At 48.2% G+C, this 21,566-nt stretch overlaps 1 protein-coding gene across 4 annotated transcripts in view; it reads right to left on the minus strand.

The window, feature by feature from the left end:
• Window positions 1–16,234, minus strand: part of tns2a (tensin 2a) — a 46,910-nt gene extending 30,676 nt beyond the window's left edge. For 2 of the 4 annotated variants that reach the window (XM_056422578.1, XM_056422577.1), the window contains exons 1-2: window positions 15,876–16,233; window positions 295–400 (exon numbers count right to left, since the gene is read on the minus strand). In XM_056422578.1, coding sequence (XP_056278553.1) covers window positions 295–400; window positions 15,876–16,007 — 238 coding nt within the window. In that variant the 5' untranslated portion in view covers window positions 16,008–16,233. Of the gene's footprint in view, window positions 1–294; window positions 401–9,763; window positions 9,846–15,875 lie in introns of those variants that run through there. The other 2 variants (XM_056422579.1, XM_056422580.1) reach the window with 2 other exon arrangements.
• Between the last annotated feature and the right edge of the window lie 5,332 nt (window positions 16,235–21,566).

The following is a 21,566-nucleotide window of genomic DNA, read 5'->3' on the forward strand; positions in this document are numbered from 1 at the left end:
TACGACACCTGCGATAAATATCACGATACCCGATACTTATGAGACCAGTAATTATGATTTTTCTTTACAGTTCTTGCTAATATGCACTGATTTAGTCCCATTCGCTCACCAGACTTCGCCATCGTCAAAGTCCAGTACGAGCAGTCGGGGATCAAACTACGCGACCCCTCGGTCATTCATAGGCGACGCCGCCTACATCCTGCAGGTCGCCATGGCGACGCTTACCCCGCGTCGTCTCGGCCCTTCGGACTCACTCGGTCTCAACCGGTCGACTGCCGACCGCTACGCATTTACCTCTGCAGAAGGAGCCGACGTTGTCCACGTTCTGGCGGCACACGCTGCACTGCCGCCTCTTCTTGAAGGTCTTTTCCTTGAAGACGTGGGGCTCTCCCTTTCCCCCCTGCACACACACACACACAAGGAAAAACGAGATTCAGGCTCAGTTAGAAACCCGATACAGCACAGAACCAGACGTGGCAACGCAGTGTGTGGGGCTTCCTACTCTCGGAAAACAAGAATCCTTGTTTGACCTTCATCCCAGAGCTTAACCCTGTGTCCACCTCCATACGAAAAGAACTTGGACGTCCCCAACTCTTCTCACAAAGGGAGGAGAAAACAAAGTAATGGCGTGTGAGTTCATCTGTAATGATGACAGGAGCTCAGAACTGTCAGCTTTAACTTGTGTGTAAGGCGGACTTGGGTGCATGGTATGCATGTGCACAAAATAACTACATCCATGCTCTACTCCCTTTGCCTCTTGAACGCCTGTTCTGGTTGTGTGACGGTCTTCCAGTAATAATCCTTGCGGTTCCCGCCCATACCACACTATAATCCTTAGTGAGCGTGTATATGTGTGCCTGTGTGTGTGTAGGTTTGGGAAAGAGTAAAAAGGAGCAAATGTGTCGATCTAATTCTTCTCCGCATTTCTATACCTCGGTCGGTGTGTGCGCTTGTAAGTCTATCTTTGTGAGGACCGAGTGGAGTGTGGTGCCCACGTCCCCGTTTGAAGATTCAGACTTTCAGATTTTTTACGGTTTGGGTTAGAATTGGGTTCAGTGTCGGGGTAAGGCATTTAGTCGGGATGGTTGCGGTTAGAGTATGGGGGCCTTGGAATGCAGTATTTTAACGAGGGTCCCCACAAAGAACAGGAATGTGTGTGTGTGCTTGTGGTCACCTTTCCCACCCAGCGCCTCTTTGTTCCCCAACATGGGATTACGTCTACAGATGACTGGGCCTGACGTGACTCTGTGGGGGCTTTGAACATGAACACTCTAACAACCCAGGGCGAGGAAGGCGGGTTGTGTAGCATGTTCTCTTGCATGGCTCCATGACGGGAGGAGAGAAGTGAGTGTGTGTTTGGCGAGTGCATCACATCATACTTCAAGAACAACAACAACAACAACACACACCACTCGCCATCTCATCCATACATCGTGCCAGACCTGTACACCTCCGCTCGTTAAGGTTAGCTGTTAGCAGCCGTGTGGGCTCTAAAACAACAACGCTAACGGAGGTTGGATTGATTTACATTGTGATGCGTTTAAGCTCCTTTCAGGAAGAATGAGTGCTGGGCAAAGGTAAATTATAACTATATATTATATATATAATATAATTAGTCGGTTGAAAATGTCACAGGTATATGTGGGCGACTGTGTGTCGGTGGCCCGTCCTTCAATCAGGGGGTTGGCGGTTCAATCCCCACCCTAGTTGATGTGTCCTTGAGCAAGACACTTAACCCTGAATGTCTCCCTGTCGCTGCGTCTACGCTGTGTGAATGTAACATGATTGTAAGTCGCGTTGGATAAAAGCGTCAGTGAAATGACATGTAATGCAATATATAATATATATGAGAGAACTTGCTTTAACTTCCTAACAAAAGCTCATATGACAAAATGATAACTACTTATGCCTTTTTGTTCTTCTTCTCTCTCTTTTGCTTTAACCAAATGTCCTTCATTTCCTAATTATCTGAATGGTGTATTTATGTAAGTTATACAGAGGTGTCTGTAGGGAAAAAAAACGATATCGGAACATCTCTCGAGCAAATTTGAGCGCAAACACGCCATCAACACCGTCACCGGCGTTCACGCCACCGGAGCTGCTCAGTGTCCACAAGTCTGGAGCTTCAGATAATGGACCTGACGCACACAACGCCTCTTCGCGTTGCTCCGTTTCCCCCGTGCATGCTTTTCCTCCTCGGTAACAAAGACGTGCTGATGTTTACACACTGCTCTCCCGTTATCCGGCCGCTCTGGACCGCTGTGTTCTGGGGACCGGGCCGTGTTTGGACAGCTGCCTGCCTGGCATCGCCGGCTGGACGGTGGAACCGGGTGGGCGGCTCGGGGGAGGGGAGGAAGTCATGGGGATTGAGATTGAGATTTTAAAAACTGTGTGGTCATTACTTTTGGAATATCCTCCATTTGCAGCGGTTTTATTAACCTCCGTCTGCCTGTTCTCGTTTTACACTTCTTTGACTTCTAGAAAAGTTCTCTTCTTATCTGGATCCCTGTTTTGATGAATCCTCGATTCCTCTCTCCTCCCTTACGCCGAGTCCACCCATTTCCTGATGCATTTAAAACGTGCCAAACGCTGCTTTCAACAACGTCACGCTATCTCTGCTTTGACTTTTGACACACTTTCACAAAACCAAATGTCTCTGGTGTTTTTGTAGATTTAGTCTGCAGTGTATGTTCTGTGAACGTATGCAATACTATTTTAGAGTGAGTGTGTATAAACTATGTACACACACACACACACACATATACACACAAGGCTATACACTGAGTTTAAATAAAGCAAGCAGTTACTGTCAGCTAACCCACGGTGGTGATGTGGGCTGAGAGATAAACACATAGATTGAGAGGTTTGCAGCATTCTTCCGGTTACAGACACAATCAAGACCACGACACCGTCCGACCACAGGCACTCAGACGGTGAAACGCCGCTACGTGCCTGAGCGCTGTGTCCAGCCCGGTGGGGATCAGATGCTGTACTTCTGATCGGAAAGGCATGACGTGCCGAAATAAACGATTATCTTCCCAATTTTACGGTTGCTATGTGGCTGTTGAGGTATACACTTATTTTAGTTTTAAAATAATTAGGAATTATCTTTTCTACGTCACTCCACCGCATTCAGAATATGGTAACTTCAACACGGTGACGGTCGTAATCCAGGATGTCTACAGCAAAAACTCAAAGCTTCAAAACTTCAGTCCACAACCTAACGGGTGGAGTCACAATCACTACAATCACTTCTTATAGACAGTCAAGATACATTAATTACCAAATCTAGCTAGCCGTATTGTTGTGTTAGCCAGTTAAAATAAACACTTGGCCGAACATCTTATAAAATACACTTACGTCAGGCTGCACAGAATCACGAAAATTGACAATCTTTGCTCATTTTGCAGAACTCAATGAAATTCCTTCTCTGCTCTGGTAGACATTACCCCATCTACAGTATATATTTATATATATTTACTTGGCTAATAGTTGTTTTCTACCATATTAATGCTCTGTATTTTTGTATTTAGCAACTTCAACATTAACATATCAAGTAAGAAAGAAGAAAAATTGACAATCAGCTCAAAATAAGGAAAGCCAGCTTGGTTAAGTGCTCCCGTCTACTCAAAACAACTCTTCCGTCAGTGAGGGAGGTTCACGGCGTTCAGCGGGACTTTAACAGAGGAAGCAGAACACAGCTGCAAGAGCGTAGAGTGTGTAGAAGGAACTTAAACAACCACCAGCCTGCGCCGCTGAGCCCGGTTCCCCAGGACAGTAATTACCGCCACCGACCGTAAAGGATGAAAAACATCTTCCCCCGTGAGGAACATGTGTTGTCCGTCACGCCGCGGCGGGCTGATGAAGTCAACCGGATTAGATAACGCGTGCTGCCGGACAGGAAACACAATGAGAGCCTTCAGAAACAAAGAGCGCCATGTTCATCCACTTAGGAGATAAAAAGAATACATTCAGGACCACCTGCCCACCTGGGGGGGGGGGGCACATGTCCACAGACGTGACACAGAATTGTAAAACGGTTACCTGAGACCACAGGAAGAAAAACTACACACAAGCACTCACCACGTGTTGCCGCCTGTATCCCTGCAAGACAGTCCAGTGGAGACTGGACTGTACCCACCCCCCCCCCCCCTCGAGCCAGACCCCACCTCTCCACGCACAAGAAGGCCCTTTTTCTAATATTTTTAGCTTTTTTGGCAGAAATAAAGAAGAAGAGGAAGAAGAAGAAGGGGGGAACCAGTCAAAGAAACGCTTTCTAACCAGTGCACCCAACCCCCCCCCCCCTCCACCCTTTCCTTGCTGCACGTCTGCCAGCCGTCACGGAACAGGCGCTGGATTGAAGCGGCGAGGGGTTGGACGCTCGCACAAGAGACGCACACACGCACATTTTTTGTGCATACAAACAAAATACACAGAAACTGTTTGTGCGCACACACACACACACACACACACACACACACCCCTGGAAACTCCTGCTCCTTTTCTCTCTAAAAATAGTCGTGATATCTGGACAATGATGGACATTGTGTGTGACGGGTACATTAGTGACTGGAGGCCTGTGACCTCAGCTTCAGCTGCAGATGGTCAGCGAGGGCACGCATTGGAAGAAGAAGAAGACGAAGACGAAGAAGAAGAAGCAGCCTGGAGGGTGGAAACGCTTCCTCCTGATTCGGTCATCAGGAGACCTTTTGTCTTCAGAGCGTTGATGTTCGGCAGCTTCGCTTCGGGGTCCGATCATCTGATCTACTTCCTTCGTAGCGCACTTGAATTCGAGCGTCTCCGATTACCACCGACCCCCATGACATCACAAGGTTCATAAAGATGACGTGGTGAGAAACCTTGCACCCACGTTACCCACGATGCAATGCGACTCCATTCACCCCAACCGTACAGATCTGGGTGGGTTATTCCGGTATTATGGCTAATGTCGCCTCTAGCAGAAAGGTTGAAGCTATGCCTTCTTTTCTAACTCCACACCCCGAGAGTCTTACTTTTCCTTTCATTAGCCTTGCAAAGCACTTAGTAGGAAATATTATAATTGTATTCAGAATATGGGCGAAACCCCAGAATGTGAGGTGCATAGAAACGCAGTGAATGGCTCAGGTGACATCATGGAAGAACATTGATCAGACTGTGAGCCGCTCCCTCTGCAGCCACACAAGGTCTCATGCAAACGGCTGGTTAGTGCTCTGCAACACCTGGAGTTCTCCTTTAAAACATGTGGTCTCCAAAATGCAGAGAATCTTGGAAAAACTGACGGTAAAGTCAGAATTTCCTACATTTGAGGTGAATGGCTTGTTTAGTCTGACTCTATTAAAAGTGGCAAAGCAAAGAATCCTGTGGCACATCTTCAGGAAATGTGTTGTTCTCTCAGCTCGGTGACGTCGGGACGACACGGCAACATGCTGGCGCTAGTCGGCCAAGCTCTCCGGGGTTCTTCTCATTTCCACGGCACTGGGTTGTTTACTCTCTGGTATTTTAACGCTCATCGTTTCATTCAACGTAGAGTTGTTGGATCGTATAACGCTCTCCTTATATCTCACTCACAGCGAGCAAGGTTACGAACAAGTGTCAACCTCCAGACCTGAAAAGGGAATCCGATGCGGAAGTGACTTCAACTGGCATTCTCTCTAATGGCCATTAGGGGGAGACTCCTCTGGTTGTATAGAAGTCTACGCTTCATGTGTTAAAGCTGCATTCTCTCTCCTGACCACCAGGGGGCGACTCCTCTGGTTGTATAGAAGTATATGCTTCATGTGGTAAAGCTGCATTCTCTCTCCTCACCACCAGGGGGTGACTCCTCTGGTTGTATAGAAGCCTACACTTCATGTGTTAAAGCTGCATTCTCTCTCCGGACCACCAGGAGGCGACTCCTCTGGTTGTATAGAAGTCTACGGTTCATGTGTTAAAGCTGCATTCTCTCTCCTAAACACCAGGGGGCGACTCCTCTGGTTGTATAGAAGTCTATGCTTCATATGTTAAAGTTGAATTTTCCCTCCTGACCACCAGGGGGTGACTCCTCTGGTTGTATGGAAGTCTATGCTTCATGTGTTAAAGCTGCATTCTCTCTCCTGACCACCAGGGGGCTCCTCTGGTTGTATAGAGGTCTATGCTTCATGTGTTAAAGCTGCATTCGCTCTCCTGACCACCAGGGTGCGACTCCTCTGGTTGTATAGAAGTCTATGCTTCATGTGTTAAAGCTGCATTCTCTCTCCTGGCCACCAGGGGGCTCCTCTGGTTGTATAGAAGTCTATGCTTCATGTGTTAAAGCTGCATTCTCTCTCCGGACCACCAAGGGGTGACTCCTCTGGTTGTATAGAAGTCTATGCTTCATGTGTTAAAGCTGCATTCTCTCTCCGGACCACCAGGGGGTGACTCATCTGGTTGTATAGAAGTCTATGCTTCATGTGTTAAAGCTGTATTCTCTCTCCTGACCACCAGGGGGTGACTCCTCTGGTTGTATAGAAGTCTATGCTTCATGCGTTAAAGCTGCATTCTCTCTCCGGACCAACAGGGGGTGACTCCTCTGCTTGTATAGAAGTCTATGCTTCATGTGTGAAAGCTGCATTCTCTCTCCTGACCACCAGGGGGCGACTCCAATACAGCACGATGTTCATTTACTAAATTTGGGTCGTTTTAGGGGAAGACGAGGCCTCAAATGTGTGAGTCCACAAACCGAGGGGTGAGGTCATGGTCGCTATCAGGAGAATTATTTGGTTTTTAGGTTTTTCAAGAGATGGATTCCAAATCAATGAAGATGTTTTACTTTTCTATCATCCTAGACAAAGTAGAGCAGAAACATTTCTGCTCATTTTCTATGACGGGGCGCGTCCATGAGGTGTGATACCTGCTCGTTGAGGTACGCTTCACGCACAACAACCAACAGCCGTGTTCAGTCGGGTTTGTGAGTCCGTGTGAACCCCACCCTCCATTCAGAGCGTCGCACATGGGTCCGGCCAGCCGGGTTCCTGCCTCATTCTTTCGGGGCATTAAAGCCAGCATGTGTGTTCTTAAAATGTGCGTTGTGTGTGTGTGTGCATGTGTGTGTGTGAGTCTAAAAGGGTGGGACAGGCCGAGGAGGGAACAGAGACTGCTTGTTCCCGAGGTGAGGTCAGCGTGCCGCCGTGATGCACTTCCGTTCTCTAGGACTCCTGCTGCTGACACACAGGAACCAACAAACACACAAACACGCACACACACACACACACACACACACATAGCGGCATCCAAACACACACCGATGCCGTCTAGCAAACCATCTCTGGAGCCAGCAGTGGAATCAGCTGTTAATCTGTTCTCCAGGCAACTGGATGATGTCGCTTGGCGTTGCAAGAGCAAACTCAGCTTTTCTATTCTGCCTGACAACTGAGTCGTTTTTCCAGAGTCTTATTTTGGCACTCCATCAATACCAACTCTCAGCATCATTAAAAACACCTTTTAGGCCATCGTGGGTCGTACCAAGTCAACACAGCCATCATAGGCCATTACATACGGTCCACGGTGCCGTGGACCGTATGTAATGTAAATGTATAGGCGGCGGTCCGGCGGCAATTTTGATAAGCTTTGGAGAGGTTGGACAATGTAATCTTGTTGTCGATGCGCGGCCTGCAGGATGGGAGCCCTGACATGGGACCCGGATGCGGAGCCAACACTAATTGAGGGGCGAGGGAATACACGACAGTGAAGTGTGCTGCTGCACGCCAATGGGGGGGGGGGGGGTACTGAGGTCTCTTGAAAGCATCCTTTGCTCTTGACGTGCCCTTTGGGGGAATTGTGCATCACACACGCTCAGCCACAGCACGTCTTGGACAGGGCACTACTTATTCCAGGCCACGCAGCGTAACTTCAGTATCTCGCCAATTTTTTGTCTTTTTGTCATAAACAAAATGGTCAATTGACAGTATGTGCAATTATATTATTATTATTTTTTTTTAGGTATTTCTTTAATTTGGAATTATTGACAGGTACATAACACAGTAAACATGTACTTGTAACTGATATTTCCATTTGTTTCATATATTTGCATTTTAATGTAAACATTTTTTATTCCCCAAAACTTTTTTTTTTCACCTGCAATTTTTTGATTTGATGTATTATTTTTAGGGCTGTCAATCGATTAAAAAAAATTAACTAATTAATCGCACATTTTGAAATTGCGATTAATCGCGATTAATCGCGCTTAAACGTTGTTTCCTTCTTTTTAAAGACTAAACTTCACACAGAGCTGTGTTTTCAAAGAGGCTCCTACATATACAGTGCCAGCGAGGTATTTAATATCGTGGATGATAAATTGTTTCTTCAGTGAAACAGATTAGTAAAAAAAAAAGAAGTATATTGAGACCCCATTGGTCCTGTCATCTTTAACACTGAACACAGCAGAACCAGTGGCCTTGGTGACTGACTGACATTCAAATATGTCACGTTAACCCTCTGGAGGCTGGGGGCATTTTATACATTTTACAAAATAAATTAAATTCACCGTTTAAAGTCTTTTGCATGTGACACACCCCCACGTGTTATACATCAAACATTCCAGAACAATCTCAGCTCTGAAATGAGGCTGTTCTCTGGTTCTCTGACTGACAGGCTGCTAAATGAGCCTTACCTGTGAGGTGGGAGGTCCTTTGTGATTTACTGAGTGTTCATTGGTTTTTTTTTCTCCCGAAATGTTGACAGACAAACGGATTGACAAATCACATTGAAGGTTTCGTGTGTCAAGTTCTTTCCGCCCCGCGTCCCCCGACGCGTCGCCCCTCCGTTCCTCTGTGTATCAGAGGGGGAGACGGGAGGAAGGAGGAGCAGGAGGAAACCCGACTGATTCATCCACGAGTTAAACTGATTTCTGCTCCTTATTTTCGCGGAGAAATAATTGTTTTAAAAACGGAAACAGTGTCAAACCGTACTGCCGCGGTTTAAATTGTGTTAAAATATTTTAGTGCGCTAACGCGGCCAAATTAATCGCATAGATTAACGCGTTAACGCTGACAGCCCTAATTATTTTCTATTTTTAATGTAAATATTTTTATTTAATTTTCTTATCTTAGTCATGCGTGTACAACAGCGTAACTTAAGTATGTCGGCACATTTTTCTTCATTTTTTTCCTCATCATCGCCTTATAAAATGCTAAATTTACAGTACCTGCGATTATATCTACATTTTAATGTAAATTTTTTTAAATAATCAAACTCCTTAAGATGTGTTTTTTGCAACTATTATATTTGATATATTATCTTCATTTTTAATGCATATATTTCTTATCCATCTTAAAAACCCAACACTCACGCACATGCGCACATGAGCTCTATCGCGACTTTGCGACATTAACAATCAATGACCTGCGCTGAGGTACCATGGGGGGGGGGGGGGGGGCCTCATATGACTCCAGGAACACTTTAATTTCAGCTTAATGAAGTGCGACAAGTCCAACAGGCTACACGTTCACACAGTGAATGACATATTATAATGCGGGGTTATCAAAAAATATAAATATAGCGTCATTAAAACATTAAATCTCCATGTTGAAAACTGGAAAAACTACTTTTTCTAGAAAGGAGTCGCCTCCGACAAGACAAATCCACCGAGTGCGCAGCTGCGCAGCGACACATGAAAACTGAGCATCACGCAGACCCCCAAATAAAAAAGTCCTCCATGCAGACTTTAGGGGTACCGGGAGCTCAACCAGATGCTTTCTCTCTCTCTCTCTCTCTCTCTCTCTCTCTCCCACGGACTGCGCTTTCTTACCTTGTTCATTTTCCCGCTGCTCATGACCCCCGGTCCTCACGCGCTGCCCCTCATGTCGGAGGAGCGCTCCGGTAACACCGCCCGCCGCTGAGATCACTTGTTTTCTTTTGCTCGGGTCCAGCCCGCCGAGCCGAGGCTGCTGGGGGCGGAGCTACACGCGGCCGAGGATGTCTAAGCCCCGCCCCCTCCCACCTCATTGGCCGCTTTCTCCGAGGGGTCCGTGAAGATTCTGGATTTTTGATTGGCTGAATTAAACGCTGATATTCAGGAGATTACCTGATTTATATCTTTTCATGGGTTACGTTTTCTAAATATATTTTTTCATCACAGCCTTGATCAAATTATTATAATTTATTTTATTATTTTATTATTTTTAATAAACCTTTATTCATAAAGGTAATCATAATGAGACGCCATGGTTTTGTATTCTCAACAGATAAGCAACACAAAGTGGTGGTATTACATCACAATGATGTGGCCGTGCCTTTTTAGGATGATTAAAAGTAAAACTAATTAAAATATAAAAAAACTGTTAACCACGGAATCAGCCCCACAAGGTCAAAACTGTGGTCGTGGATCTGAGTGTAACACCTTCATAAAATAAACAAACAAACATGAATCAAGCTCACACACAAACACATGCACATACACACTTATTGAGTTTTCATTTCGGGCCTTGTGTGTGTGAGTGAGGTCCAAATATATAGCTTTTAAGTTTTATGTGAAACAACCTTTTTTTTCCTTCAAATAAACCTGACCCGATCGACTCCTCAATCCCCCCAAAAAAGTGTCAACACTGCTCACTGCTCCTTCCTCGTTGTGCAACACACACACAGATGTGCCCCGATCAACATCTGCCGGGTAGTGACTGGTGTGCTAGTAGCAGCACCAAGTGGTGGAATAAGGTAAATGCAGCAGGTGAGGTCTGTGAGGTCCTAGGAATCCCAAGCAGACATTCATGCAGCGGCAGATGTTTGAAATGAGCTTGAATAAACAAATAAAGCAACGTAAAAAATATTTTTAAACAGTCGCGCTTGCTGATCGATACATCTGTATATGTACATCTTTGCTTCCTTGCTGACTTCTGTGCCCCCCCCCCCCCCCCCATGCGTGGACGTTCATTCCCGTCGAGTCTTGAATTGCGACCCCGTGGTATTCCCCCGGCCTCCGACGCGCTAATGCACGGAGCGATACTTCTGTCTGCTGCCCTGGATCCCTCACCCGCCTCCACATGTGTGGGATCGACCCCCTCCCCAAATCACACGTGCAGCAATGCAGTCCATTCCTTTCGCTCATAACCGGAGAACCTTTCGGCTCATGACATGGAAAACCCATCAGGAGATGTGTGTGATTGGAGGGGGTTGGGTGGTGGTGGGGGTTTGGATTAAGAAAACAAGGTAAGGCGGTCGGGAAGGTAATGGGGAGGGCGGCGGAGGCCACATGGCAGAGAGAGTCCAACATTCAGAGGGGCCACGAGAGACAGGAAGCCTGTATTTGGGATTGGAATGAGTAAAGTGGGGGAGGGTCGTGTTGGAAGAAAGATGGAGATGAGGAAAGAGGGGGTGGGGGAGGGAGGGGAGGGGGTGGGGAGCTTTTTGCAGAAACATGGAGCGTCTGGAGCCGGGGGATCGGAGGAGAGCGTCGGAGTCGGATCGCGCTCGGAGGTGAAATGAGAAAGAGGCGGGAGAGGAAGTGAGGGGAGGGAGCCGGGAGGCCAGAGGAAAGGGGGTCCGCGTGGCTCGCCGGAGGACGGCGCTGATAAGGCGCAGCTGTTGGAGGGGCGAAAGAGAGCGAGGAGGGCGGCGGGCGAGATACCGACGACCCCGATGGAGGTCAGTAGGAACACTTTCTGTCGGCCAGAAAGACCTTCCTTTAAAAACACCCCAAACGTCAAGTATGAGCGGATAAAACATGGTGAATGTGTTGCGTTGGAGGCGCTGGGGTTGTTGTTCCTCCCCAGAGGAAGCGGGTGGTGTCGGGTTAGGGTTAGTGTTCAGCGGGTGGTGTCGGGTTAGGGTTAGTGTTCAGCGGGTGGTGTCGGGTTAGGGTTAGTGTTCAGCGGGTGGTGTCGGGTTAGGGTTAGTGTTCAGCGGGTGGTGTCGGGTTAGGGTTAGTGTTCAGCGGGTGGTGTCGGGTTAGGGTTAGTGTTAAGCGGGTGGTGTCGGGTTAGGGTTAGTGTTCAGCGGGTGGTGTCGGGTTAGGGTTAGTGTTCAGCGGGTGGTGTCGGGTTAGGGTTAGTGTTCAGCGGGTGGTGTCGGGTTAGGGTTAGTGTTAAGCGGGTGGTGTCGGGTTAGTGTTAAGCGGGTGGTGTCGGGTTAGGGTTAGTGTTCAACGGGTGGTGTCGGGTTAGGGTTAGTGTTCAACGGGTGGTGTCGGGTTAGGGTTAGTGTTCAGCGGGTGGTGTCGCTCCCTTCTCCCTCCATCAGCGTTCACCCGGCACACACGACAGCGAGCATTCCTCCAAAAATCCTGCTCGCTTCTTTAGTTCCGATCCTCGTTTTCAAGCCACAGGAATCTAGCGTGAGTGTGAGAATGACCTCTAGTTCAAATCCACTGAATGTTTTCAGTGTGTGTGTGTGTGAGGGGGGGGGGGGTCTATATTTAACCCCAACCGGTCAGCGCTGCTTCCTGTGTTGGGTGTGTTTGTAGTGAATGCCTGTGGCCCAAGGCCTCCGTATTGGTCACGCCAATCTAGACTCTGTTGCTCATGAGAACATACAGACACACACACACACACACACACACACACGAGACCAGTGTCACCGCGCCAGCTCTCTGTGTATTTCTAGACTCAACAACAACAAAAAGAAAACAAAACCAGTGGGGTTTCAACATTTCACTCACAGGGTGTTGAAAGAGAAGAATCAGCTCAACTGTCTCCGTCGTTGAGCAACAACGACGGTGGAAGCCGCCGGCTCCTGAAGAGGAACGCGGCCGCGTCACGCAGCGCCGCTGAACTCAAGACAAACGGCCTTTACGCTGCTCACCTCCACTTGGTGTGTTCGGGTTTCCCATGATCTCAATAGATAGATACGAGAGTTAAAACGCTGGCGCCCAATCATCGATCAATCAATCATGTTATTGTTTTCTGTTTTGTGCTATAAGGTCTGTCAAGGGACTACAGATGCTAATTAGCTGAAGCTACACTCTGCTACAGAGCATCAAATGTATAACTGTACATGGTCCCCTTTAAATAAAGATAATGGGCGGGATACAAGCGTCAGCATGCTAACGGCAGTATGCTAACGGCAGGATACAAGCGGTAGCATGCTAACGGCAGTATGCTAACGGAAGGATACAAGCGGCAGCATGCTAACGGAAGTATGCTAACGGCAGGATACAAGCGTCAGCATGCTAACGGCAGTATGCTAATGGCAGACGAATGTAATGCACGACACCACGTTACCTTGCATACGTTTTAGCGTGTTAGCAACGTAGCGTTTTCTGGTTAGCAACAAAACACATTTCATGGCAGTCGATCCAAAAGCTAGAACCTTTTTGGCTCCACTCAAAGAAAAGTTCTTTGAATCACCAAATTCATTCGGACATATCGACTGAATCTCGTAGCAATCCGTTCGTTTAGTCGATATTTCAGTCTGGACCAAAGCGGTGGACCAGTTGACAACGCTATCTTCTACGTGGCTAATAACACCCCGCCATCCCCCGGCCATGGAGGCAGCGTGAGAGTATCGTCTCAGCTTCATATTCATAACAAAGACCAATGACCTCAAGATGGCAGCTTCATAACTTCCGTCCGAGGATCGTCGGCTTCTGATTTGTCTCTCATGAATTCTGCATCATTCGTGCCGGTTTGGATGTTTTCTTCTTTTCAGAGCAAACCATGTAAACGCTTGAGTCCAACCGCCAGCAAGTGTTTATGTCAGGAACCCAGTTTTATGAGGTTGTTTGTTGACGCTCAGCTGCTCTCCGTCAACAACTGTCCAAGAAGCATTGGGCGGAGAGGCAGTGAGGCCGATTTTAAGGGAAATGAATGAGATTACGCAATAATAAAAAGCTTTGGGTTAATCATAATAATAAAAAAACATAATTTAGGGAAATATGATCCCGAAAAAACACATTAACAACACTGCAGGAGGTGTTTGGACCCCACCCTGCGGAGAACTCCAGATTAAGGAAGAAAAAAAACCAATAAAAAAGACAAGAGATTTAAAAAACATTCCTTTCACATCATAACATGATGTAATCACGCTGAGAGCAGCACGTGGATCATTTCTGTTGCCAAGTGTTTCCAGAAAGTACTTAACGGACATTTAAACGAGTCACATTCTTGTTCTCACGCCGACGGTCTGCAGGGGAAACAACCAAGAAATCATAAATAAAGCGACTTAAAGAGGTGGAAATGAACGACTTAATGAAAACAAACGAGCACAAATAGATGAGAAGACGTCTCGGTGGGATCGGACTGGTTCCCACCCCCCGGTGGCGGGGTCAGTCACTGCGGGATGACGTCGTCCAGAGGGCTCCACATTCCCACGCTGCTCGGCATGTGACATGGAGCCGCTGGGACACACACACACACACACACACACACACGCACACACTCTCACGCACACACACATGCACGCGAGCACGTTCAGGCGATCCACACATCTGGATGCGAAAGCCACAGAGGCTGGTGTGTCCGTCTGTGATTCCACGTGATGTAAACCGGTGGACCCGAGGTCGAGGGCCACAGGGTTCCTCTGGATGGATGACGGACATTTTGTATTTTCTTACGATGACTCCGTCCTGCCAACGGGCCGCGCTTCACGCCGCGGTAATCCCCCGGCAGATGCCGAGGGGCCGCCACAACAGACGCCTTGTGTCCGCACAGATGTGAGCTCGTCACCAGCATCGTGTTGCAAATCAAGAGCTCGAACAAAACACACACACACACACACACACACACACACACACACACACACACACACACACACACACACACACACACACGCGCGCTCCTTGTCACATGTCCATTGGGCATATATATATATATATATACACTACCGTTCAAAAGTTTGGGGTCACTTAGAAATGTCTTTATTTTTCAAAGAAAAGCACTGTTTTTTCAATAAAGATAACATTAATCAAAAATACACTCTATCCATTGTTAATGTGGTAAATGACTATTCTAGGTGGAAACGTCTGGTTTCTAATGAAATATCTCCATAGGTGGATAGAGGCCCATTTCCATCAACTATCACTCCAGTGTTCTAATGGTACATTGTGTTTGATAATCGCCTTAGAAGACTAATGTCTGATTAGAAAACCCTTGTGCAATTATGTTAGCACAGCTGAAAACAGTTATGCTGGTGATATAAGCTATACAACTGGCCTTCCTTTGAGCTTGAAGTTTGAAGAACAAAATTAATACTTCAAATATTAATCATTATTTCTAACCTTGTCAATGTCTTGACTATATTTTCTATTCAATTTTCAATTCATTTGAAAAATAAAAGTGAGTTTTCATGGAAGACACGAAATTGTCTGGATGACCCCAAACTTTTGAACGGTAGTGTATATATATATATATATATATATAACCTAAACAATTTTAGACTTTAGCACACCCAGTTGTTCATTACTCTTGAAAATACTCAAACGTGCTGCAAAAGGTACGTAGTCCAAAAGGTGGGGCTACTGAAGCGTCATTACAAGACTGCATTACCCACAATGCAACAAGCCCGCCGACAGTTCGATTGTAGTGGCTGATATTCAATTCAGTTTTTACGCTTTTTTAAAACGTTTTTACGTTTCGCTTGTTTACGTTTACGTAAACAAGCGTAACGTAAACAAGCGTAACAATGTTAACGTAAACAAGCGTAACAATGTTAACGTAATCAAGCGTAACAATGTTAACGTAAACAAGCGTAACAATGTTAACGTAAACAAGCACAACAATGTTAACGTAATCAAGCGTAACAATGTTAACGTAAACAAGCGTAACAAAGTTAACGTAACAAAGTTAACGTAAACAAGCGTAACAATGTTAACGTAAACAAGCGTAACAATGTTAACGTAAACAAGCACCTGTGAGCAGACTGTCTGCCCCCCTGAGTCCACCTCCCGGGCCCGATGCCCGTGACCCTGAACGCACCGCGAGCACACTGACCTTCGTGGTCCTCATCCTGCCGCTCTCGCTCCTCTCCAGACTCCTTCTCTTCAGGGACGAGCTCCGGACCACCGGCACCGGGCGCGCCGCCTCGTCCTCCCCAGACCACTGGGTGCTCAGGACGCAACCCATGGAGATGGACAGGGGGGGGGGGCTGGACTCCTCTTCTTCTTTTTTCTCCTCCTCCTCCTCTCCGTCCTGGCAGAAGGCTCCGGCTCCGGGTGAAGTGTGTTTTGTTCTAAGTCAGCTGGAGAGGAGGACAGGGAGGAGGTCCGCCCCCTCTTCCTGGCTCCGGGACGGAGGGGAAGGATCCTCGGCCCCCTCCCCCTTCTCCCCCTTCTCCTCCTTCTCCTCCTTTTCTACACACACTCTGAAAAACACCTCTCTCGCCAACCTGCTGCCGTCCCATGTGGACTCCCCCCCTCCCCCCCCCAATCTTCTCTCACGATGCTTTCTTTGTTTCACGCACACTCAACTTGTTTCTCTCCATCCCCCCGGGACCCAGACACGACCCCCGACCCCCGACTCGGTGTCCAGACTCGAGGATTCCTCGCGTCGCTCTCCTTCTCCTTCTTTCCCGTCTTCTTCTTCCTTTCCTCTCCCTCTCCACCTCCTGTCGCTCCTCTTCCTCTCTCCCAGTCCAACCATCCAACCTCCCCTTTCCTTCTCTCTCTCTCTCCCTCTCCTACCTCTTCACTGTGAGTTGCCTCACTCACTTACATATACAATTACCTCTCTGTTTTCACCCCCCTCTCCTCCTAAGCGGTTTCCTGCCGCCCCTCTCTCCCTCTCTCTCCTTCTCCATCTCCCTCTCTCTCCCTCTCCTTCTCCCTCTCCCTCCCTCTACCTTTCTCTCTTCTCTCTCTCCCTCCCTCCCCCTCTCCTTTTCCCTCTCTCTCTCTCCCTCCCCACCCCCTCCCTCTCTTTCCCTCTCTCCCTCCCTCCCTCTCTCTCCCTCTCTTTCTCCCTCCCCCCTCCCTCTCTCTCCCTCTCTTTCTCCCTCTCTCCTTTTCCCTCTCTCTCTCTCTCCCACCCCTCCTCTCTCCTCTCTTTCTCCCTCCCCCCTCCCTCTCTCTCCCTCTATTTCTCCCTCCCTCTCTCTCCCTCTCTCTCCCTCTATTTCTCCCTCCCCCTCCCTCTCTCTCCCTCTATTTCTCCCTCCCTCTCTCCCTCTCTCTCCCTCTATTTCTCCCTCCCTGCCTCTCCCTCTCTCCCTCTCTCTCCCTCTATTTCTCCCTCCCCTCCCTCTCTCTCTCTCCCTCTCTCTCCCTCTCTCTCCTCCCTCTCCCTCATCTCTCCCTCATCCCTCTCTCCCTCATCTCTCTCTCCTCCCTCCCTCTCTCTCCCTCATCTCTCTCTCTCCTCCTCCCTCTCTCCCTCTATTTCTCCTCCTCCCTCTCTCTCCCTCTCTTCTCCCTCCCTCTCTCTCCTCTCTCCTCTCCCTCCTCTCTCCCTCCCTCTCCCCTCTCTCTCCTCTCTCCCTCTCTCTCCCTCTCTCTCCCTCTATTTCTCCCTCCCCCTCCCTCTCTCCCTCTCTTTCTCCCTCTCTCCCTCTCTCTCCCACTTCCTCTCCCTCTCTCTCCTCCCCCCCCTCTCCCCCCATCCTTCCTCCCCCAGACACAGGCAGAGTCTCCCGTTAGCACATTGTTGGTATTGTCCAGAAAACAAACCAAGTGAAGCCCGGTGGTGCGGCCCGGCAGTCGGCTGTCGGGCCGCGGGGTGGAACCGGTGGAACCGGCGGCCCGATCCTCTCCATTGTTCCCGGGACAAGGCGTCGTTCACCCCTGGAGCCCCTCACACCCCTCACCTCATGCAGGACTCAGGCTGCAGCGCGGCAGAGGCCTCAACGTCTTCATGTTCTGATGACCTCACGCACCCGGAGGCCCGCTGGACGTTGGGTTCTGCGGGTCAGAACCTTCAGGGCTCCGGTTCCCTCTCCTCGCCGGCCTCTTTGCTGTTGTTCATTTTTGGATTTGTTGGCCCGGATCTCACGAGGAGGACCAGTCAGACCGGACCCCATAAAAGGCAAATTCTTGATGCGGCTCCAAAGAGGGCCCTCGCCTTACGCTTCCCCTCCCTCGTCCTCCTCCTCATCCTCCTCTTCCTCCCCACAGACAGAACCCAGCGGTCTGGTGTTGTTGCAGGAACGTTGCCCGAGACGGGCCTTCCAGGTGTCCTTCCTTTCCACTCCCTTCCTAGACCCCTTTCCATCCATCCTTCACTCCACTCACCCTCTGCCCCCCCCCCTCCAGTTGACCTCAGCCTCTCCCTTTGCCTCCCCCCTCTATGTTTATATCTTTCATGCACGGTGTCAGACATGACCCCCCCCCCCCCATGCTGTGATATGAACTCTTTCTAATCAACCAAAAATTATCCTGCTGCTATTACATCTGGAAAGTATAAGAGAGAGAGGCGGGAGAGAGAGATGGGAGAGAGAGGCGGGAGAGAGAGGCGGGAGAGAGAGAGAGATGGTAGAAAGAGAGAGGCGGGAGAGAGAGACAGGAGAGAGAGACGGGAGAGAGAGAGAGGCGGGAGAGAGATAGAGATGGGAGAGAGAGAGAGACGGTAGAAAGAGAGAGAGACAGGAGGGAGAGAGAGACGGGAGGGAGGGAGAGAAAGGAGGGAGGCGGGAGGGAGAGACAGGAGAGAGAGACGGGAGAGAGAGAGAGGCGGGAGAGAGATAGAGATGGGAGAGAGAGAGAGATGGTAGAAAGAGAGAGAGACAGGCGGGAGGGAGAGACGGGAGGGAGAAAGAGACAGGAGTGAGAGACGGGAGGGAGAGATGGGAGAGAGAGAGAGAGATGGGAGAGAGAGAGAGGCGGGAGAGAGAGACGGGAGAGAGAGGCGGGAGAGAGAGAGAGACGGTAGAAAGAGAGAGGCGGGAGAGAGACGGGAGAGAGAGACGGGAGAGAGAGGCGGGAGAGAGAGAGAGAGACGGTAGAAAGAGAGAGGCGGGAGAGAGAGACGGGAGAGAGAGAGAGACAGGAGAGAGAGAGAGAAAGGTGGGAGACGGGAGAGAGAGAGAGAAAGGAGGGAGGTGGGAGGGAGAGACAGGAGAGAGAGAGACGGGAGGGAGACTTGTTGCTCCGTCCTCTTGGTGGAGATGCGGCTGCATTCCGCTGCAGCGTATCGGCTCCTCGATTTTGGCAGAAACCAATTTCAGTCTGGATCAGAGAGGATTACTGAGAGGAGAGAGGAGAGAGGAGAGAGGAGAGAGGAGAGGAGAGGAGAGAGGAGGAAAGGAGGCAGAGAAAGAAGAAGAGTTCAGAGAGACTAAAGATAAACCAAGTCCAAATATGGAGAACGCAGAGCAGCGGAGCGAGGTAGTTACCGTGGCACACACACACACACACACACACACACACACACATACACACACACCTAAACACACAAGCACACACACTCACATACAAACACACGCACGCACACAACTACCCTTACACACACACACACATATATACACACACACACACACACACACACGTGGACAGCAAACATACTATCCATTAATCATCATTGCATGTTTGTATATCTTAAAATACTCCAAAGAAAAAAAGGAGCACAGATACACTACCGTTCAAAAGTTTGGGGTCATCCAGACAATTACGTGTCTTTCATGAAAACTCACTTTTATTTATCAAATTAATTGAAAATTGAATATTTGAAGTATTAATTTTGTTCTTCAAACTTCAAGCTCAAAGGAAGGCCAGTTGTATAGCTTATATCACCAGCATAACTGTTTTCAGCTGTGCTAACATAATTGCACAAGGGTTTTCTAATCATCCATTAGTCTTCTAAGGCGATGATCAAACACAATGTACCATTAGAACACTGGAGTGATGATGGAAATGGGCCTCTATACACCTCTGGAGATATTTCATTAGAAACCAGACGTTTCCACCTAGAATAGTCATTTACCACATTAACAATGTAGAGAGGGTATTTTTGATTAATGTTATCTTTATTGAAGAAACAGTGCTTTACTTTGAAAAATAAAGACATTTCTAAGTGACCCCAAACTTTTGAATGGTAGTGTATATTGTATTTATCTCAGGTTGATGACATCATCATCTTCATCCCATGATATCGCATTTGATTGGTCTACAGAACTACACCATGACTTCTGATTGGTCTACAGAACTACACCATGACATCTGATTGGTCTACAGAACTACACCATGACATCTGATTGGTCTACAGAACTACACCATGACATCTGATTGGTCTACAGAAGACCAGAACCACAGAGGACCCAACACTGTGCCCTGTGGAGCTCCTTTGATGTCCAAAAAACGTTCAGCGAGCCCTAACTTTGACATGTACTTTGACAAATACAACGACTGAGTATTCAAGGATGCTATAAAACATTGATGCCGAGCACACGGGTAACCCTTCAACAAATTCTTTCCTCAAAATCTTTGAGAGACGAGCCTTTCGTGTGAGTAGAAAAAAGTATCATGTGAGCAAAAACAAAAGATGTGTCATCATTGTCCGTTTGTGTTTTTGCCAAGGTCAGGGACCGTCGTGATGACGTCAGATTGGAACACACGAGCGACTACAAAAGGCGACTCCAAAAGCCGGAAAGCAGAGAGTCCAGATGTGGAAAGGCTTCTGGCTCGGCCAGCACGGAAAATATGAGACTGAAAGCTACAAATTCCTCCGAATCATCCGGCTGAACGTGTCCGCCGCCGCATTCTGCTGTCTCTGAGAAACAAAAGGAAGCCAAGTACAAATAAAGAAACGTCCCCCAGTAAATGTTCCCTGTAAGCCTCGAGCAGGTCGCAGCAGTATTCTGCTCCGTGGCGCCGACAGGAGGTCACGACCTTGTTAGAAAAACTATAAAGACTTCAGATGACCTCCAAAACGCTTCGATCTCTGGTCCTCGTAAAGAAGTGTTCTTGGCCCTTCACCTGCATCCCCGTCCTGAAAGACACGGCCGTCACCAACGGCGCCCGTTACCGGGTTCCTCGGTGGCGTTCACGTCGGCACGGAGACGCAGACGTCCCAGCAGGTGTGGCAATAGGACGGCACTTTTAGGGCCGTGTCGCTTCAAGCAATTTACGTAAGCGAGATTTGACATGATAGGTTCAGGAAAAGATGACGATTCGGCTTCAAATAAAGTCATTCGTTACGTACATTTGGTTAAAAATGGCCGTCAGCCATCGTCAGAGTTCGGGCTTCCCGTTGAACCCGGACGTCGGCCTCCTGGGGGAAAGTCCTGTGTTCGTTCGGCCCATCTGAAGCTGAGGTTGTTTTGGGTTAGATTCCCTAAATACGGTGTTTAACGGCAGCTTGAGAGATTTCAATTATTTCACGGGATATGAAATCAACAGTAAATACCCGTCGGGTGGATTTGAAAGCTCTCACGTGTCTCAACGAGACCGCACGACATCACCGCGGAGAAGTCATGTGACCGCAGGGTTTGTTCATAGCCTTGGATTTTGACTTCTGGATGCAATCACCCCTGAACACAGACAAGGAAGGCCTCATCCCTCACACGCAAAACATGTGTTATTATACAGGAAGGACACCGGCTCAACATCTGGACAGCGGGGGTTTCATTCAGACAGATGTGAAATAAATGTGAACTTTAATGTAAAGATTTGAACGCTCAGATGCAATTTGATGAGGTAAATGTTTGTAAATGATGATGAAATGAAATGAGCGGCTCAATAATCTATTATTTCCATC

This window comes from Pseudoliparis swirei, chromosome 9 (assembly GCF_029220125.1).
Source record: "Pseudoliparis swirei isolate HS2019 ecotype Mariana Trench chromosome 9, NWPU_hadal_v1, whole genome shotgun sequence".
Classification (NCBI taxonomy): domain Eukaryota; kingdom Metazoa; phylum Chordata; class Actinopteri; order Perciformes; family Liparidae; genus Pseudoliparis; species Pseudoliparis swirei.